At 45.7% G+C, this 20,920-nt stretch overlaps 1 protein-coding gene across 9 annotated transcripts in view; it reads left to right on the top strand.

Moving 5' to 3' along the window:
• Positions 1-20,920, top strand: part of FTO (FTO alpha-ketoglutarate dependent dioxygenase) — a 270,050-nt gene that overhangs the window by 217,056 nt on the left and 32,074 nt on the right. The window contains exon 9 of one of the 9 annotated variants that reach the window (XM_083513715.1): positions 6,204-6,231. The exons of the other annotated variants lie outside the window; for them this stretch is intronic. Coding sequence (XP_083369841.1) covers positions 6,204-6,216 — 13 coding nt within the window. The 3' untranslated portion in view covers positions 6,217-6,231. Of the gene's footprint in view, positions 1-6,203; positions 6,232-20,920 lie in introns of those variants that run through there. 9 annotated transcript variants of the gene reach the window in all.

Genomic DNA, 20,920 nt, shown 5'->3' with positions numbered 1-20,920 from the left:
GAACGTCCTGGTCGTGTGCTTGCTGCGAGTCAGAGAATATCAGGATGTCATCCAGAAAGCAGACGCACTTCTTGTAGAGGAGTCCCGCCAACACGTGATGCATAAAAGCTTGAAAAACGTGGGAGCCATTTTGCAATCCAAAAGGCATAACTCTATATTCGTAGGTGCCCAGAGGCGTGAACATGGCTGTCTTCCACTCATCGCCCTCCCTCATGCGGATGAGATTGTACGCTCCTCGCAGGTCCAACTTGGTGAACACGCGTCCCTTGCGCACCGTCGCCAGCAGGTCGTCAATCCTGGGCATAGGGAAATCGGAGGGCTTGGTCATTCTGTTTAAGAGGCGGTAATCCACGACCAATCTTTTTTGGGGCGTGTCCTTTTTCTTCACGAAGAAAACAGGACTGCCCCCTACTGCGCTGGACTCCCGGATGAAACCGCGCTGCAAATTGTGATCGATGAACTGTTTGAGTTCCTGTAGTTCGTCCTCAGACATGGAATATAGCTTCCCCTTCGGCAGCGTCGCCCCTGGCAGGAGGTCAATCTTGCAGTCATATTGCCTGTGCGGTGGTAGCTTGTCTGCCTCTTTCTCGCAGAAGACCTCCAGAAAGTCCGCGTATTTGTGGGGAACTGCTTGCAACGTTCCCAACTGCAGTTGTGAGTCCTCCTCCTCCCCCTCCTGCCTGGGCAGGATGCAGTGTTCTGCGCAGTAAGAGGAGCCGAAGATCAGCTGTCTCTGGTACCAAGCCAGCGTTGGACTGTGCCTGTCCAGCCAACTCATGCCCAACACAATGGGCGTGTCCGACAGTCGGGTGACATTAAAACTGATGACTTCCCTGTGGTTACCAAGTTGCATCACCATTGGTGGCGTCTGCTTCACCACCTGCCCCCCTAGCAACTCTCTGCCATCCACTGTGACGACTTGCAGGGGCAGAGTGGCAGGCAGCAGCTTTATAGCGTGCTGCTCCACAAAATCCTGTGCTATAAAGTCTGCGTTGCTTCCAGAATCCACAGAAAGCGGCACTTCGATGGTGACTCCATTGGGTAGCTGGAGAGACGCTGTGAGTTGCACTACTGGTTTGGGTGGGAGGGGGTCCGTGGGTTGCAATATCGCTGGGGACTGCTTCACTGATGCGTCTGGCTGGGCCCCAGTGCCTCTGTCTCCAGCCAGACATCGTCGTTTCCCTGCTGGGCTTCGCTGCATTGTGTGGCCACTTTCACCGTTGCGGAGGCTGCAGTGTGCTTGGAGCTCCTCTGGGGACACTCTTTCGCCAAGTGTTGAGGGCTCTCGCATATGTAACACTTCCTGGTCCCTCTAGGAGGTTTAGTCTTGACTGCTGTCGGTGCAGAGGCTCTGCTAGCTGACTGAGCCCTGGCGCCTCCCACTTCCATAGGTTCCACTCCCCCTCCTGGCGGAGGTGTGGATTGCACACGCGCTGCTTCCCTTGGAACGAAAGAGAAACTTCTCGCTGCTTCGCGCCCTCCACGTCCTTCATCTCTGCACCATGGACGTTCTTCCAGCCTCACCCCCACAGTCAGCGCCCTTTGGACCACCTCCTGCGTGCTTCGGGGCCTCTCCCCCCTCGCAATTTCATCCTTCACAGCAGAGCTGAGACCCTCCCAGAACAGGTCCCTGACTGGGGGCGAGTCCCGGTCCCATTCCAATGCACTGACCAGCGCAAAAAAGCGGGCGTGGTACTGCCGGACGCTCGCCCTCCCTTGTTTCAGTCCATGAATCTCCCGTCGGGCAAGATCCACATCAATGGTAGACAAAAAACATGCATCCATCGCTTTGATAAAGGCATCTGCACTCTGAAGCGCCGGATCTTTATCCCTCCACAAATTGCGCAGCCACGCCTTCGCATCCCCATGCAAATGGGACAGTATAAACCCCACTTTCTCTTGCTCATCTCTAAAGTCTTTTGCCAGCAGTTGCAGTGCGCACATCACATCTGCTCGAAAGTTGGGGTACTGTTGTAAATTCCCATCGAAGTGAGCCACCAGCCCTCCTGCTCTCCGTGCCAACCCAACCCCCTTCGGTCTGGGTCCTGGCTGCCCATGCTTAACCCATGCTTCAAACCTGGCGTGGAGATCTCGGTAGGCGGCTGCCACATCCTCCTCCCTTTTCTTGGATGCCAGTACCTCCGCATTCAATTGGGTAACTGCCTGTTGCAGCGCTGAAACTTTCTCTGCTTCCGTCATCTTTGCCAACCGTTGTGAGCTTGCTCCCACACACCGATCCCCTCCTCCAGCTGCTTCTGTCTCCGCTGCGAGGTATCAGGTGTCAGAAGCTTGAGAGACGGGTCTTACTGTCAGGGCTGCCGCCCAGTCCCAGCTCACATAGGACCAAGTCAGCCAGCGTTCAGTTTCAAAGAGTCTTTATTGGATTACAGGTTCCATTTCCAAACTGCAACGTGTAGCCCTACTTCTTCTAGATCAGAACGACGAAGACCCGTCTGAGTCTCCGCCTCTAGCGCACCAGCTTAATACCCTAGCCTTGCTCCACCTCCTGCGCCTTTCCTTCCGTCTCTGGGTCCTCCTGCCCCCCTGGGTCTCTCCTTTCCTACTCTCTTCTGACGCGGACCCCCCTGACCCTTCCGCCTCCTTGCGGCGGGCTTTGGGACCCGGTTCACTCTCTGGGCTGCTGGCTGCGCCAGCTTCCGTTACATTTGAACTTGGCGCGCGCGCCCAACTCTCCACTTTCCTCTTGATCGTTTCCTCGCTCCCCGAGGTGGGCGTGACTACTCCTGACTCATGCCCTCCCTCCTTCTGAAAGTCTCCGGAGCCCGATATCTGGTCCCCTTTCTCCCCGCTGCTCCCGGCTGGGAACGTGGGTCCCGATCTCCAACTGCTGCTTTCTGATCCCTCTCTGGACCCTTCTTCCTGGGGTGTCCCCCTGCTCTCCCCCCTTGCTCTGGCTGCTGGCGCTCCCTTCTGGGAATCCTCGGACTCGCTAGACAGGCTCGGTGATCTCGGGTCGTCATCCCCACTCATCCTTCCTTCGTATTCCTCCCCCTCGCTCTCTGTCTCCTCCCTTCTCTGCGTCTCTGCTCCTGAACCCCTGACAAGTATATATTTGGAGAAATTCATACTAAAATGCTGATGAATTTTAATGAGGAATTTATAGAAATATATATTGCAAACCGATCTAGAAGAATGTGGAAAACTGAATTTAAGATTGGAAAAATGAGAAATTGACAGGAACTGAAATTGACATGTTCACACATCCCTACTTAAGCAGGAGTACTTTCTGGGGCTCTCCTTTGTGTGCAGGCAATTTGGAAGGCAAAAGAACGTAAGGAAGTTGCCAGGTACTCACAAAGGTCAAACCTCCAATTACTGGCGCCGTGGAACAGAAATGGCACACAAAGGTCAAACTCGTATTTCTCTCCCCTCCCCTCTCCCTTCGTTAATTATTCCAGCCATATATGCCCCTTCTCCCCAGATCGGAAAACGTATGGTAAGGATCCTCTCCATACGTAGAAATGTTTGCAATGTTTGTGTTCAGCCTGGGAGCTACACTACTTTTTAGTGGAGTTTTGCAAACTTCCACTCTGCGTTTTCTCGCTAATTCATTTCAAGCACACTGCATTTTATTGGCTTATCTCCTAATTCTTTTGATTAAAACACAAGCAAAAACCAACCAACTTGAACAGGTTGAATGCCACATCTGTGCCGAAGATAGCGGCGCACTTATTTATGGCTCAAAGAAATGGAGCCCAAATTAAGCTAGCGATTGCCGTAGAGTGGATAAGCGCCCATTATGAATTATCCTTAATTATAGCGATTTCCTAAACTAATAAACCTGCTAAATCTTTATTGCAAAGGTTAGTTTACGCAGCGCATATAAAATCCGCATGTGCTACGCATCAGCCACCAGCTGTCTGACGGTGTGTTGCTATTGCTCTGAGTGTTCCCATAAATTTTATGTTGGTTATATTAAGACTCAGTCCATATCACTACCCACAGATGCCACTAGACATAAAAATTGCTCTCCAGCGAGCCTGAATATCCCTGGAAGCTACTTGTGGCTAATGTTCCATGTAGTATTTGTACGTGAAAGCAGCAGATTGAGGAGTTATTTACAGATGAATATTTCAATCCAAGTTAGCGCATAGTGGCCTACTTAGCCTGATTTTTTTTCCTGGTTTATTTGTATGCTAAATAATTCACCAAAGCTCCTTGTTTACTTTCAATAGTACTTTCGGCGAAATGCAAACAAGGCAGCCAACTTCAGGTGTTCAAAAGGCTAAGCTGCTCCTTCTCCTACTCCCACCCCCCTTTTAAATGCAGGTCGGAGCCGCCAACATCGATGGAGCGTCCCTTGCATTTTGATGATTATTTGTTCACGTTCAACAGCCCTTTTTAGCACGCCAGGTACACGTTACGATGCTTAGCCCATTTATCCTCACAATAACCCTCTCAGTTAAGTGAGGGGAGTAAATTCACAAACCCTTGGCTGGAGCATGTTAATTCACTCATCATGTGGGGAACCAGTGCGCCCCCCAGATGTTGCTGAACAGCAACTCTTGGGCCATTGGCCGTGCTTGCTGGGGCTGATGTTGCCATTCAGCAACCTCTGTGGGGCAAAAGGTTACCCACCCCTGATGTATACCAATAAGATCCTTATGTAGACAAAGCAGCCCACACCCACACACAACAGGGGCAGATCAACCCAAGGAGTGGGGGACTCCAAAGCAGATTGGTGAATGCTGAGCATGCTCAGTGGGCACAGAATGCTGTTGGGAAGGAACGGCAGAAAATGAGGAGGGAGGATGGAATGCCTGGTAATGAACATGGCTGGCTGGAATCCTGAACAAGATCACTGCAGTGTCGGTCCCACTTCTTTACAGGCCCAGTTTCGTTCTTAGAAATACATATATCCCCTTTCATATATTATTACAGTGGTACCTCGGGTTAAGTACTTAATTCGTTCTGGAGGTCCGTTCTTAACCTGAAACTGTTCTTAACCTGAAGTACCACTTTAGCTAATGGGATCTCCCAATGCCGCCGCTGCGCCGCCGGAGCACGATTTCTGTTCTCATCCTGAAGCAAAGTTCTTAACCGAAGGTACTATTTCTGGGTTAGCGGAGTCTGTAACCTGAAGCGTATGTAACCTGAAGTGTATGTAACCCGAGGTCCCACTGTACTGGGTTGTATCCAACTAAGGGCTACTAAGAGCAGACCCACTGCAACTAATGAACCAAAGTTAGCCATGTCCATTAACTTCAGTGGGTCTACTCTGAGTAGGACCGGCGCTGGATACAATCCATTGTGCTGTTGCACTCAGACCCTGCTCATTGGCTTCCAATAGGCATCTAGTTGGCTCCTATGAGAACAGGATACCAGACTAGATAAGCCACTGGCCTGATCCAGCAGGCTTTTCTTACATTAACATCTTGGAAGAGACATTCTGCCTCTATGTAAGAGAAGGAGTGGATCTCTCTTCAGAGATGCCACTTACTGCTCGTGGGGTTTTGTTGGAAGTACTTTTATAAAAATTTGCTTTCCCATTAATCTGGGGTGGGGGAATGAATCAATCTAACCAATTTACATCACCATCTTATGCATAATTGCTCAGAGTTTGTTCCCACAGTTTTCAGTGGAACTAACTCCCAGTTAAATGGATGGATGTAGGATTGCAAATAGATACAGGATAAGCTAAAATCCTATTCATATTTCCCCAGGAGTAAACCCTAACGAACGCTTCCTTCAGAATAAGCATGCATTGAGTCACAGTTGTTCACCTAGTAAACAACAATTCAATTAAAAATGCAAATAAAAGAGTGCCATTTCCACCAGCTTTCGGTATCTTCCTGCTTTTATACATATTTGTGTATTGCAGCACTGGGAACACATTTTATTCCCCTAGCTCAGGGCTGGGGAGCTTGTGACTTTCCAGGTGTAGTTGGACTCTAACTCCCATTAGCTCTGGACAGTTGTCAGGGTAATAGGACTTGTAGTCCAATCCCATCTGCAGGGCCATAGGTTCCCTATCATTCCTTTCTATTCATTTAATCATCTAACCCCTTTTATACCCAATTCACCAGCAGAGCTTGCATTCTTCAGGTGAGGGCCTTCTGCAGATACCACCTTATCAGGAGGTTCGTTCTACACAGCGTAGGAATTGGGTCTATAGTGTTGTGGCAGCTTTGGAATTCACTCTTCTTGAATCTTACACAGGCATCATCTCTGTTGTCTTTTAGGCCTCACCTGTAGACCTTCCTCTGTCAACAAACCTTTTCACTTGAGATCTTTCCCAGTCTGCATCTTAATTGGAATTTTTAAAATATGTTTTTATTGTTTTACCACGTGTTGTTTGCCTTCTTGGGAAGAAGGTACAACAACAACAACAACAACAACAACAACAACAACAACAACAACAACAACAACAACGGGTGGGTGTTAGATTTAAAAGACTGGAGTGAACTGCTTCCAGTTCAAAGCCCAGGCCTGCCTAGCTTGTAGAGAGTTTGTCTGCTGAGCTAACTTTTTGTTTTACGACATTGATTTTCATCATTATTATTGCTCACCCTAAGAATTGCTCTATTGATATGTACTCAAATTCTTATTGTACAAAAATTGTAGACAACTCAGTTACAGCTATCGATGTATGTCTCTGGCTTGCTCTCTCCGCCGTCAGCCTATTTCAACCAAATATTATTCAGATGCTGCTCATGTTTCTTGCTATTGATTTTGGATTGTGTTCATTACATACTTCCTCGGCTCATGTACTGAATCCGCCCAGAGCACTGGTTTTCAGCTGGCGGGTCAGGACCTACTAGGGTGCTGCATCCTAGTCTCGGAGGCCAGTTGTAGAAAGGGCACCAGTTCCTCGTGAGCATCTAGGTCAGAGGATACTGTCTCGGGGGGTCCCAGTTCAATGGTATCTGACTCAGGTTCACTGGATGGACCTTGGTCTGTGTTTAGCACCTCCACAGCTTGCACAGTTCTCCCAATGCAGTTGGTTCACCTGTCTTTTGGGGGCCTGGCTTCTTCTCATGGTCAGGTTCATGATAGCAGGTCATTTTTTTTTAATGTGGTGAAGGGCTGTGGCTCAGTAGGAGAGCATCTGCTTTGCATGCAGAATGCTCCAGGTTTGATTCCCCGGTATTACCTGCTGGGAATGACCCCCTATCCAAAGAGCTGCTGCCAGTCTGAGTAGACAACAGTGAACTCGATAGACCAGGGATCTGACTTGGTGTAAGGCAGCTTCCTGTGAACCCTTTCACACTTTCAGTACCATGGTGAGAAATTTAGGAGTGCAGGGTCCCTTTATGATAGTCGCAGCTGCACCCTTTCTAAGATTATACAATAATCTTGTAATTCTGCAGTAACAATAATTAGGGGTGCAGTGCAATGATCAGTACAGATCTCCACATGTTGCCTTTCAGCTGGATCTACTGTTTTCTATATGGGCACATATATGGACAGATGATTTGGAGTGCTCCAATAGCTTCTTCTGGACTGACTTCAGTTGTGTTTTCCATGAAGTTCCATTGTACGTGGCAGAACCATTGCCCACCATTCTCTTGACACTGAAGCACCTTGTGTTTTCGGTGTTCCCAAATACTTAGCTTTGGAGCAGACAGTGGCTGAAAAGTCCCCCTTTTAATGCTGATTGGACAGCTCCAGGACGTTGCAGAAATAGTGACGAGTTTTCAGTCCCCTGCAACCCCAGACTGCTAACACCAGCACCCTTTAAATATAAGCTTTTTTGAACTGAAGGATGAAGCATGGCTCTGATTTATAATTTAAAGGGAGGGGGTCTTCAGATATCAAAAGTTTGGGGAAGACTTATTTAATTGGACAGACATCTGGCAATTGGCTTGCTTGGAAGTAGCTTCCCCAATCAAGCCGGCGAGCATCCTACTCCAACTAATTCACCAGGCCGTCAGTGCTTTGAACTGTCTCAGGCATGCCTAACAGTTACATGCTAGCAACTAGAGTAAACACTCTGGACAGTAGAGAAGAGGGGAGCGAGCGGGAGAGTCACTGGGAATAAAGAGAGATTACAAGACAACCCATCTGCTAGAGCTTTGAATGGAATACCTGTCACCCCTTGTTATAAGGCAGAAGAACCCCAGCTTTATGACAATCATGTGGGCCGGCTTACAATAAAAGCAGAAGAGAAGCAAACTTAAACCTTTTCCTCCTGGCTGACATTGTGTCAAAAACATCATTTTTCAAGGAATCTCGCAGACAGAAGAGTGAGCCTGAGCGGAGAGTAAATGCTAACAAGAAATAAAAAGGAGGAAGAGAGCTCGGAAGCATCCACAAGTTTGGGGGGAGCTAAGTGGACTTCCCTACAGAATAGCCAAGGGAAAAAGAGAGAACGCAACTGTCAGGTATATTTCCAAGGCAGTGTCAAGAAACCAAGTTGGTGCGTCTAGCAGGGGAGATGTGGAAAAGCATATAATAATTGGGATCATCTTGATTCCCTGCAGTTGTTAAATCTTCTGTGTACTACAGAGGTGGCCCAGTCTTTTGGGAAGGTCATGTGCAGTGAATTGTGTTGCAATTCTAAGTGTCCCTCCCTTCCAGGCTGTATTATTATTATTATTATTATTATTATTATTATTATTATTATTATTAATAATTTTATTTCTATACCACCCTATACCCAAAGGTCTCATATGCACCCTCTGTACATCTCAGCTACGCTGCTGAGCTGCACAGTACAATAGCAAATAGTTGCACTAACTTCAGTAATTACGAATTTTTAATACTAGTCAGGGTAGACAAACTTTTTCCATTCATAATGCATCCTCATAATACTCATCTTCTGCATGTAATGCTCATAATCCTAGCCAGTGTGACTCTTTTCCTCCTGGCTTAAACATGGCAACAATTCCAGGCACCAGAGACCCTAGGAAATGTTATTTTCCCAGGGTCCCAGAGTCCTTACTATGCCCTGGAAACTAAATGTCCCAGGGCTTGATAAGTAGGACACCACAGGGAACATAACAGGGTGTGAATTTCAGAATTCCACCCCCCTCCCCCTCCCCCTCCCCATTTTAGATGGGCAATAGTTTAATTTGCTGAGCCCAAATTGTAGCTGAGCTGGGGAGGGAGTTGGATTTCCCATAACTTCTTAATTTTGTTTGTGTTTGTGTGTGTGTGCTGTTTGAGGGGATAAAATATTTATTTGGTGCTTTTAACAGTGCTTTAAGTCACTTGGAGATTTCCAGGTTTCAAGTGACAACAAGTGACAAACAGATCGAATTAATAATAACAACATGATAATGGTGAAAACAACTTGTAATAAATGATTAGACATAGACTGAGCACTATTACTCTTGACCAGGTATGCCTCAAACTCCTACTGGCATGACTTGGATACCAGTGACCAAGGAGTGTACAGCCAATGGGATTTTTTAAGCAGATCTCTGTATTACAAACTATTTTGGACTGCAAAAAGAAAGAAAGAAAGAAAGAAAGAAAGAAAGAAAGAAAGAAAGAAGCCAAAATCCTCCCAGGGCACCCTGAACATGTTGTTTGGTCCTTTTAAGACTGTCCAGCCCCTTGTTCTAATTATGAGGTTAACATCTAGCTTTTTCCAACCTCTCGTGGAAAATGTACAAATAGGGTGTATTCATGTAATGGACTGTTTTGGACATTGATTTTTGAAGGTTCGTTAGATAAATGCTGACATTACAGATTGATGTCTCTTTAAAACAGTGTCTGGCACACAACCATGGAGGAATCAAAACTATTGACAACGTTTGCTTGGAGGGCCCGCTGGAGGCTTCCTTTGCATTAATAGGATCCATCAATTTAGGTGTTCCTTAATTATTCTAAATCTGCATCTTCAGAGCCGAAAAGGGTCTGTTCAGCCAATTTGATCCTGTACCCAGGTAATTGAGCAGTCTGTCCAAGAAAACAAATAACACAAGATGTGGGTTCACCACCATACCACAAGGTCTTCTTTTAAAGGCAACACATTTTGGAATATCTTTGTAGAGCCATTTACCCAACCGGAGCAGAGAAGACATTGATTAGTTGGGTAGCTCCGGCCGCCCCCAAAGCAATTGCGTGGTTCAGCAAAATGCATGCATGCAAAATAAAGTTGTGTGTGTGTGTGTGTGTGTGTGCATGTGCGTTTATCCCCCCACCCTGGTACCATCAATAGATTGAAGACGTCGTTTGTATCTGCAAGTGTTTCTTTAATTAAGACCTTTTAAAAATCTTTGCTATTGATTCATTCCATTATCTTATTGATTAACTGCACTGGATTGTGTACTTGGTCTTTAGTGGGAAGAAACAGACTCAGCCTCCTGTCATTACCAACAGATGTGAACTGTAAGCCGTGCTCAGTGTCTGTGCCTGCCAAACAGTCTTGAGTTTTAATGAAGTACTACATTACAGGAGAGGAGCCAGTTGTCTACCGCTTATGGGGTGACCAAGCATAAAGGTTCCCTTCCAGATACTCATAATCCAGCTGCATACCAGGGCACGGCAAGATATTTTGCTTTGCATCTGTATGTTAAAATGAAGCCCTTCTTTCTCTCTCAAGTGGTGTATTATCATAGGTGACCACAGATGTCGTTTCTTTGCTGTCGTTCAAATTTCCATATTGAAGAGTTGGTTGACATCAATAAGAATTTGAGGGGCAGTATTCAACTGCTGCGACTCAGCAGTGCAATGGTTTCTGCTTGTGCAATGGGAATCCTCCCTTCTTCTCCCACCCCCACGTCCAAAACTGCTCCAGAGGAGTTTCTTAACCTAGAACACATTTAGGAGGCATATGGGGGTGGTGTGGAGAGGGGGAGAACATCCCACAGCACAAGGAGAAATCAGTTTGGTTGCCCTTTTCTGAACCTTTTGCAGCTCTACAATTTTATTTTTATTTTTGAGGGGAACCTATCAGAACGGGACACAGTGTTCCAAGTGCAGCCACACCACAGACTTGTATAATGGTGGTTGTATAATAGTGGTCATTTTATTTTCAATCCCTTTCCTAATGATTTTTGGATCTTTGTATATAGCTTTGCTTTTAACTTGTTTTTCTCCCCACCCCCACCCCATTTATCTGAACGTTGAACTCTTGGTTTTAATTTTCTGCACACCAGATGGGATTCATGATTGTTTGTAATTGTTGAGAAGATTTGTATATGTCAAGGGGAATGCAAGTTGAGAGGTCAATGTGCATAACAACCAGACATGTGCATAACACCAGGCCTTATGGAGAATGTGCACATAATAGTTCCATGAAGAGGGAATTGTGCACATTTCCCAGTCAATATACATAATATCCAACAGTCATATTGCATGATGAAAGATAACCTTCAGCTGTTGTTTTTGAGTCCTTTTGAGCACACGTTGGGCTTTGATCGGCAGCTTGATATGTGTGTTACTCTGATAAGGCCGACGCTGCTCACATAGGGCAATAGCCTCTGACCCACACTCTCCGGTGTGCATACAGGAGGGAGATAAAGGGCTGGCTTTCTCCTGGCACTCTTGAAAGGTGCCTTTGGTCTCAATAACGGCATGCCTTGCCTTCCCATCCCTCCAAATAAACGGAACCGGTTTCAGAATTACAGATTTAAGTAGAAAATTGGGTAGTGTTGGTCAGGGGAGAGAATCACACGAGGCGCCTGTCAGTTTCATGCACCAAAAGGTCAGGCGTGGACTTGGCCCATGGATGATGCTTCTCTTGCATGGGGAGGACCCTGGTTCAGTGGCAGAGCACCTGCTTTCCGTGCAGAAGGTCCTGGGTTCAGTGTCATTTCCAAATAGGCTGGGAGAAACTCCCTGTCTGAAACTAGAGAAGTTTCCCCCCAGCTCGAGGGCCACATTCCCTTGTGGGCAACCTGATGGGGGCCACGTGGCAGTGGTGGGCAGGGCCAGAGGCAAAGGTGGGCAGAACAATGGCTGCCATTACACACACCCTCAAGCCCTTCTGTATCCCCCACTCCAGGCAAGCTTGAGTCACAATCGCAATTCAAGGTCATGTTCCAGCCAGGCAGAAACAGCCAATCAGGGTGTGAAGCAAGATGGGAGAAGGGTATGGCCTGGGGAGGGAAGATGTAGCTGAGGAGCTTCCAGAGGGCCAGGTAGAAAAATCCAGGGCCACATTCTGCCCCCCCCCCCCTTGTAATGAAGTTTGCACAACAGGCTTGAAGGATGACAGGCCTCCTTTATTTGTTTATTCATATTTCTAACTTACATTCTGTAGGTGACATTGTGTAGGTGACTTAGAATTTAAAATAATAATAATTGCAAACATTATTCAGTGCTTCTGGGAGACCTAGTTGCATTCTGCTTTCCCTGCTAATTACCGTTAAACAAGGCTCAATTGTCCCAATAAACATTAATATGTCACATTGTCCTTCTTTCCCAGAGCTAACAAGAACTTTTTAAAAATGGTTATAATTTTTAAAGAAAACACACAGAGACACAAAGATGTATTGGAAAATAAATTCTGACACTGCCAATCTTGGACAAGTTATCATTCCCCAGATGTTACCAGCATTTTATTACAATTATTAAAAAAAAAGACAATCACACACCCAGCCCAGTTTTTATATTGTTTTGATTATTGAGATTTGCCCGCAGATCAACTGAGCAATTAAAAAATCTCTAAATAACATTGCCTGAATTGTCAGACAAAGGATGAGTTTCCCAGTGGGGCAAGGTTTATTTTTAAAGTGGATCCTTCTATCTTGAAATGTCTCCTACCAGCAAATGATTTCACTAATTGGAATAAACAGAAATATTTTTGCCAGCTTAACAATCCATGACAGGAGCTGAAACATTTTTTCCCTATTAGGCAAGGTGAAATAATTTCAAAATAGCCACTTTAATCTGTCATGGAAAATCAGCCCAAGAACCTGATGACAATGAAAGATTATGGTTCAAACTGCAAGGTCAGTAAATTGATTCACGTGTTGCAGTCCTTCCTGAACTATACTACTTCAGATTGCATTGAGGGGGGGGGGGTTGCATTTTTTAATGCTGTTCTTTGGGAAAATAATAATAATAAACATCCCTGCATGTAGAAAGTTAGCAGATCGATATGAAAGTGTCTAACCTTTCTGTCCCCCAAATTAATTTTCTACATATAAGGAGATTCATACCTGCACTCTAAAGTACAATGATACAGTCCAGGAAGGACAGAAGTTTGTTCCCCCAAAATATGTGACTCTGACCCTGAGGTTGTCAAAAGTCCCTATGATGTGCATTGCCCCATCACACACAATGTCTCCATGCCAACCGTGCATGAAGAATTTCTCTAGAATATCTGAAGTAAGGAACAGGAATTATTACCAAGTATTTATAACTGGACCTATGTGAAGCAGTAGATAGTGTGTCAGCTCTTGCATGTGGAAAGCCAACATTAAAATCCTTGTTCCACTATGACTCTCTCTAGATGACCCTAGAAATCTGCTGTCCTTTTAAATCTAGTTTACAGTATTGTGGTGAGAATAAATGGGATAGCTATTGTAAAGCAAGTTGTGCAGTGAAATGTCCTGGTAATGATTAGCAAGAATGGCAAAGACAATGGTGAGCTGTCTTTGTCATTCTAACTCATGGAATGTGTGAGCTTCTATAGAAACTAGCCAAGGTACAAATCTAAAATCTGCAATTCTTGCTTTCTCTGCTTTTGTGCCTGACCCCTCCCTCTACTGGAAGATAGCAGAGAAGGAAATGGGGCTGAAAAGGCCTTCCCACCCTGATCTAGTGGTTCATAGACACATAAGAAGCTTCCTAATGCTGAGCTAGACCTTTGATCCATCAAGCTTGTCCACACTTCTGCTTCTCCCATGCCTAGAAAGCACAAGTCTGAGTGGTTTTCTGCTTGCCCTGTGCTTTCTGTGCATGGGTCCAAGCAGTTTTGCCCTTGCCCTGTTGCTTTCCCCCATAAAACCCACTCTTTAGCACTAAATCGGAACAAACAGTGATCCATGGGAAACCTGCTTGCTGTTTGTTCCAATTCAGGGCTAAACTGCATGTTTTTGCAGGAGAAAACGGCAGGGCAAACAGAATTGTGGATTAGCCCCAACTGTCCGTGGCTCTCCATGGTTTCAGACAAGGAATCTCTTCCCCAAAGATGCTGAGGATTGAAGCTGGGACGTTCTACATGCAAGGCAGATGCCCTACCAATGAGCTACAGCCCTTCCCCATCTTTGAGCAGGATGACAAGGAAAAGGCAATCTGTTTGCATCTTCTTCTTCCTCCTGCATCTTTATCTAGGTTGAAGCTCTTCCTTGGACTAACATGCTAAACTCACTACTCCATTGCTTTTGCATTTAAAACATAGTGTATTCTGCTGTGCCATCAAAGCGAAATGAAATGTTAGGGCATTCTCAGCTTTAAAGGCTGAGAATCAGAGTTTTTTATTTTATTTTTTGCCTGCAGAGAAAATATATCACGCTTTATTAATGGTGGGCGGGATGGGGGGGAGGAACCTTAAAATAACAGAGAAGTTGTTCAGCAAATGGGACTTGGTAATGAATGGGTAGGAAAGAACAAAAGTGGCTCAGGAAAACTGCCGAGGAGTTTGGGAACACAATGCTGCTTTCAAAACTGATGTCAAACTCTTCAGATGACCAAGTATGTCCTTATCTGTAATAGAGTCTTTTACAAGCTTTGCCTGCCCTGTAATTTTCTGTTCAATTTAGATAGCAGATTTAATTAACTGTTGGTGAAACAACTATTCTTTAATAAACCTGCAATAAAAATTGAATTTATACCACGTGAAGCTTACCGTGACAAACTCTTATGCACTTTGGAATGCCAAGTCTAGTGAGAAAGCCAGAATTCCCCACCCACCCACCCAGAACTGAACCAGGGGAAAATACGAAACAGGATCGCTATGTGAAAACACACCCAGTCCATTGATTTTACTTGAGTTTCTCTGCCTTTTTTTTGAAGAGTAGTCTATCTGAACTGATTCCTTTCAGTCATCACAATGAGCCTGTGGATTTGGTTAGACTTGGAGGCAGTGGTAGGGCCAAGGTGGCTGGCTGAGCTATGTGGATGCATACAGATTTGAACCCAGGTCTGGAGGTCCAGGTTCAACACTCCATCTCAGGGCTGGGGAACCTTTTTCAGTTCAAGGGCAACATTCCACAAAGGCCACAGCCCAGTGGTGTGTGTGGCCAAAGGCAGTAATGTCACAAACAATGGATATGACTCTTACCTTTTGCAGTTGGCTGCAATCCAGCCACAAAAAAATCAGAGGTTTTCACATGCACAAACCCTCCGCCGTCTACCCCTGCAAGGGAAAGGCATTACAGTGGTACCTTGGGTTACAGATGCTTCAGGTTACAGACGCTTCAAGTTACAGACTCCACTAACCTGGAAGTAGTACCTCAGGTTAAGAACTTTACTTCAGGATGAGAACAGAAATTGCGCAGCTGCAGCAGGAGGCCCCATTAGCTAAAGTGGTGCCTCAGGTTAAGAACAGTTTCAGGTTAAGAGCGGCCTCCAGAATGAATTAAGTTCTTAACCCAAGATACCACTGTAATATCAAGGACACTTTCCAGCCAGGCCAATGCACACAAGGAAGGCCAGTAATGGAAGAGGCCTGGGGAGGGGTGTTGCCTGGGGAGCGTCTTGAGGACCAGAAAGAGACCCTGCTTTTAGTCCTTATTGTGGGCTTCCCATAAGCATCTGATCAGCCACTGCGAGAAAACGATGCTGGAACAGATGGGCCCCTGGCTAGTCTCACGTACTTTTGTAACCCTTAGAACAACCCTGTACGGTAAATCACTGTTATTATAGGCCACCTAGCAAGTTTATGGCAGATGGAAGATTCAAATTGTGGGCTTTCTTCTTACAGGACCTGGTACATTATTTGGTCCTTCCTAATGTCTCATTGCATGCACAGTGCCTGCCCTCTCCCTTAGAAAATCACCAATACAGCAGTAGGCACAGCTGAGCATTACTGCTTCAGAATGGGCTCTTTTGGGGTGAAGAGCAGGAGAGAAATGGAGCAGATAAATATGTAGTTTAAGGACAGCATCAGTTACACACAGCACCAGACTTCCCACACACAAGGACAATGCCTGCTGCCTGTTAGTGGAAGAAACATAGCTCAGTGGGTAGACCATCTTCTTGTATGCAGAAGGTCCCTGGTTCAACCCCTGGACCCTCCAGGAAGTGCTGGGACTGTCCCTTGCCCAAAACCCTGCAGAGATCCTGCTAGTCAGTGTGTAGACAATATCCAGCTAGGTGGACCAATGAGTCTGACTCCGTATAAGGCACCTTCCGGTGTTTCTGTGCTCCCGTGCAGCCTTCTGGTTGTAGCATACTGAGAAGCCAGCTGTGAATCAATCAGCCCCATTTCATCCACCCTGTGATACCTTTGATCTTTCGTAGGATGTTTGCACATTTAAGGGAACATCTTCTGCATTTGTCGTCACTGCAGTTCATCGGGGTTTTTCCACCTGTTTTCAAACTTTCCTTGCCAGCCCATGTTTCCTATGTAGTACATTTGATCTGAGTGATGTTTCCTCTCCGGAACAGGTTGCTCCCTCCCTCCTCTTTGATGGTGAGATGCCCATAAGAACAACACATCAAGTACAACGGTCAAACCTGATGCGTTGCATTGATGCTCCAGATTTAATGGGTATTCTTTCCTCCCTTCCCCCTCATGTCTTTTCTTCATCTTCTTCTTCTTCTTCTTCTTCTTCTTGGGTCTCCCTAATGCATTCTGAAGTCTTTTCAGATCGACGAAGCCCCGTCCTTCTGTCTTTCAGAGTTAACTTCAACGGGAGCAATAAAAATCTGGGCTGCTTTTTAGAGCGTTAAATCCAGCAAGTTGAAATTTGTCGTGATGTCTATTCAGGAGGGCCAGGTGTGTGTCACAGAGCAGGAAAGTTACTCTGCAGGTAACTCAAATCTCTGTGAGCAAGCAGACTACACGAAGAAGCCATTTGTATCCCACCGAGTCCCCGTGATGCAGAGTGCATTGATGAGATTTTACACAAGCCCGATGGAAGCAGACGGCGAGATGACTGCCTCCGAGTGGCAATGGGAATGACCTGAATCGCTGGGCTTTTTATGCCTCAGAGACTCTGGTTGTAGCTCCAGGTTCTTTCTCTTACCCTTCCTCCTCCTCCTCCCCGGGTCACGGTTTGCTATGAAGGGGTGCTTTTGATTCAAGCAGGCAGCTGGAAGTCAGTTAGGTGGAAAAGCTCAGGAAGGAAGAGCCAGTGGCCTCTTGGGCCCACTGTGGAAGCAACGGGTCAAAGGTAATGTATCGGCAGAGGTCCTGAACGTTCGGTTATTGTGTACATTTCTGATGGCAGGCCCCAATGCTTTTAGACAGCAGTATTGTCAATGGTATTGATCAGTTGATCTGATAATCCAGCAAGGTTCCCTGATGTGTTAAATGTCCTCCTTCCACGTGGCTCTAAGTGTGGAAGGAAGAGTCTGCGGCTGCAGAAGCAAATCTCAGTGGAATCCCCAAAGTACCGATGCCTGCGATCAAACTGTGCCAGGCACGCCAATTCCGATTCATCATTTTGGCTGGCTGCTGGGTTAACCCCTTTTGTCTGCGGCTGCATGTTACCTTTTGCTTTTTCCATGCAACTTGATTTAGCACGCTTTTATACTTCTCCCTTTGTTGGAGGGATGCCTCAGAGGTCTTGGCTGCAAAGTTTTGACAAGGGAAATGTTTAATTGGTAAATGTGTGCCCTACCTTTCCATAGATGTCTGCAGAAAAATAAAATAAAATATGTATATAACGAAAGATAGGAAGCTCAGTGTGGATGGTGCAGGGCTTTTTTTCAGCTGGAATTCAGTTCTGGCACCTCTCAGGTGGGCGCCATTGCCATTGTAAGAGAACCAGGGAGGCACTCATTATGAGTTGCAGAACCTCTTTTTCTTGAAAAATAGCACTGGATGAGTGTATAATAAAGTAATGTTAAGCTGACCTCTAAATGTGCATTAAACTGGTCATTGGGCACATTCCCTGGGCCTCATACAGAATCTGCACATATTTTCCCATAAAGAAGGAATTGTGCACATTTTCTGATCATTGTGCATAATCCCCAACAAACCTTGAGAATTGTGCATATTTTACTTACATTTTGTACATTTTCTGGGCAATGTGCACATTATCTGGTCAGTATGCATAGTCTCCAAGAAACATTGCCCCACCCACCACTGGCAACCAACCTCTGGAGCATTGCCCACCAGTAAATGTGGCCCAGGTTTCCCACTCCTGAGTAGATAACTGTGGCCCCTCTGAAAATGTTATGGAAAATCTACCACTCCCCACAAAAACAATTTCCTCTTTTTTGAAGGAGAAGAATCTGTGGAATCTGTAGGCTGGAATCAGCATAGCACTAATTAATATATCCCAGCACCTTCATTATGTTACTTTCATTGCATGCATCATTACCCTGGCGTCTCTCTCTCTCTCTCTCTCTCTCTCTCTCTCTCTCTCTCTCTCTCGATGTATATAGGACCCATTATATTCTCTTGACTGTGTTTTGTTTTAACATATTGTTTTAATATTGTATTTTAAAATCGTTATAATCCATCTTGGGACCTTATGTGAAGGGCAGGTAAGAAATCATCATCATCTACAACATCAGCAGTTTGCTGGTGACCTGTCCTCCCATTCTGGAAAAGGTTGCCCATACACTGGGTCACTGAAGGTTAACAGGGATACTGTGTTTTCTGGAAAGTGCAGATACTTCCAGGATTTCTTGTTTGCTGTAGCATGGACTGCATCACAGAATCCTGACACATCCCTACATTCCTTGGGATGGTACCACTGCTCATCTATTGACAAGGCCAGAGAGATTATACAGGATGCACCCAGCATGGTGGTGTAATATTTCAAAGGGCACTTCAGCACTTATCATGGCACATTGGTGCACCCCAATGTAGAGTTTGGGAATCAGCAGTTCAAGAAACCTAAGCCTGGTAAATGTTTGACAGGGACTTCTTGGTGGTGTCACCCAGGCTATGGAATATTCCATGCCTTTGGAAACCCAGTTGTATGCTTTTAGGCATCAGGTTTTTTAAAAAAATGAATTATTGTTCAGCTGTGCTTTTCAGTGCGTGCCTGATAACCCAGCAGTGGTTTGTAGATCTACTTGTATGTTTTATTGTATTATTTTTTTAAAAAGTTGCTTGGTTGGTGTTACTTTATAAAGGTTGTTATCAAATGCAAGGTTTCCGTTTTTGTCCATGATGGAAATTCGGGGGCATCAATAATTTTAATAAATAAATATCTGCCAAGAATTGGTGGCACTCGGTGGGTTAACGGCCTTTTCTTTCCCTCCGGAAATGCACAATTAAGAGCCAGATTAGCGGAGATGAAAAATGCATTGTGGAACTGCCACAGTATTATGAGAAGCAAAATGATTTCTCCGAGAGGTATAGCTTGGCTGCCATAATCCTAACGATAAACTCTGTTACACTAATAATAGGAAGGGGGGAAACTAATTGCGGTGAAGACAGGACAAATCTTTTTTAATCCCCGTTGTCATCTTGACTAAATCCAAACCTATTTGTATTAACCTTTGCTGACAAGAGTCACATGACGGACATAATTTCTTGTAATTTACCAGCAGTAGAGCTAACCTTTCTTCATCAAATATTCATAAAGGCGTGATTCCCAATGATTTTCTGTCTCTTTAAATATTTACAGCTTGTTGTCTGCTTCCTTTTTTTGCTGTAATTTGAACACAATTGAAGTCAGATGAAATTATAGTTACATTTCTTTTCTGGCTGAGATACCTAAAGGCAAAGAGAGAGCGAGAGAGCTGGGCGGGGAGGGGGGCGGCGGAGAGGAAGAAACTGCTTGCATGTTACAGGCTGATGGCTACCCTGCCGAGAACTGGGCTCATTTCAGTCAAGCGAATGGCCCTTGTCTGTCTTTAGGATGCTGATGGAGTACGAGGCTGCTGTGGTGCTGCTGGCTGACGGATCTGGCACAATTTCTTCTGACTGAGATTGGCTAAGTCACCAGCGAAAGTCGTGATAGGGCCGGAGCCCAGTAGCAGAGCAGCTGCTTTGAGAGTAGAAGGTCCCATCTTTGCCTCTGGCAAAAGAGATTCCTCCACTGCCCCAGGCACCCTCTTCCACTATAGAGCAACCTATGCTGTTAGGAAGTTTGGAAGGGACGGTCCATAGCTCAGCTGGAAGCCACAGGAGGGGAGAGCGCCCTTGTGCTCTTGCTGGTTTGTGTGAGTCATCTGGTTGGCCACTATGAGAAATGGATGTTGGACCAGATAGGCCACTAACCTGATCCAACAGGCTCTTCTTACCTTCTTATGTAATGCAACCCTGAAGAACATCTGCCAGTCATTGTAGGCAATTTTGATCTAGAGAGCCAGTGTGGTGTAGTGGTTAAGAGCAGTAGACTCGTAATCTGGTGAACTGGGTTTGCGTCTCCGCTCCTCCACATGCAGCTGCTGGGTGACCTTGGGCTAGTCACACTTCTCTGAAGTCTCTCAGCCTCACTCACCACACAGAGTGTTTGTTGTGGGGGAGGAAGGGAAAGGAGAATGTTAGCTGCTTTGAGACTCCTTCAGTTAGCGATAAAGCGGGATATCAAATCCAAACTACTACTACTACTACTACTACTACTACTATTCTTCTTCTTCTTCTTCTTCTTCTTCTTCTTCTTCTTCTTCTTCTTCTTCTTCTTCTTCTTCTAGATGAACTAACAGTCGTGACTCAGAAAACCTCAGCTTCTAGTGTTCCTAATGTTTATTTGAAAAATCTGCAATCTTCACACCCTGGCCTAGAGGGAGCTCCAAGGGCCAGGCTGAGAGGTCTGGAAGGCCCCAGGGACTGAGGTCCCCCATCCTTGGTTGAGAGGAAAACTCCCAGGTCGCTGTGCCACTGGCTAAAGTGAAGGAATGAGCTCACAGCACCCTTCATGAATTACAGTTCTCTTTGTGGGAAGCCATTGCTGTTTAAAGTGGTATGATACTGCCTTAGGTATATAAT

The sequence above is a fragment of the Podarcis liolepis genome, assembly GCF_965112155.1.
Source record: "Podarcis liolepis genome assembly, chromosome: 7".
Taxonomy (NCBI): domain Eukaryota; kingdom Metazoa; phylum Chordata; class Lepidosauria; order Squamata; family Lacertidae; genus Podarcis; species Podarcis liolepis.
The sequence above is the reverse complement of the archived record's forward strand: the minus strand, read 5'-3'. Positions and strand labels throughout refer to the sequence as shown.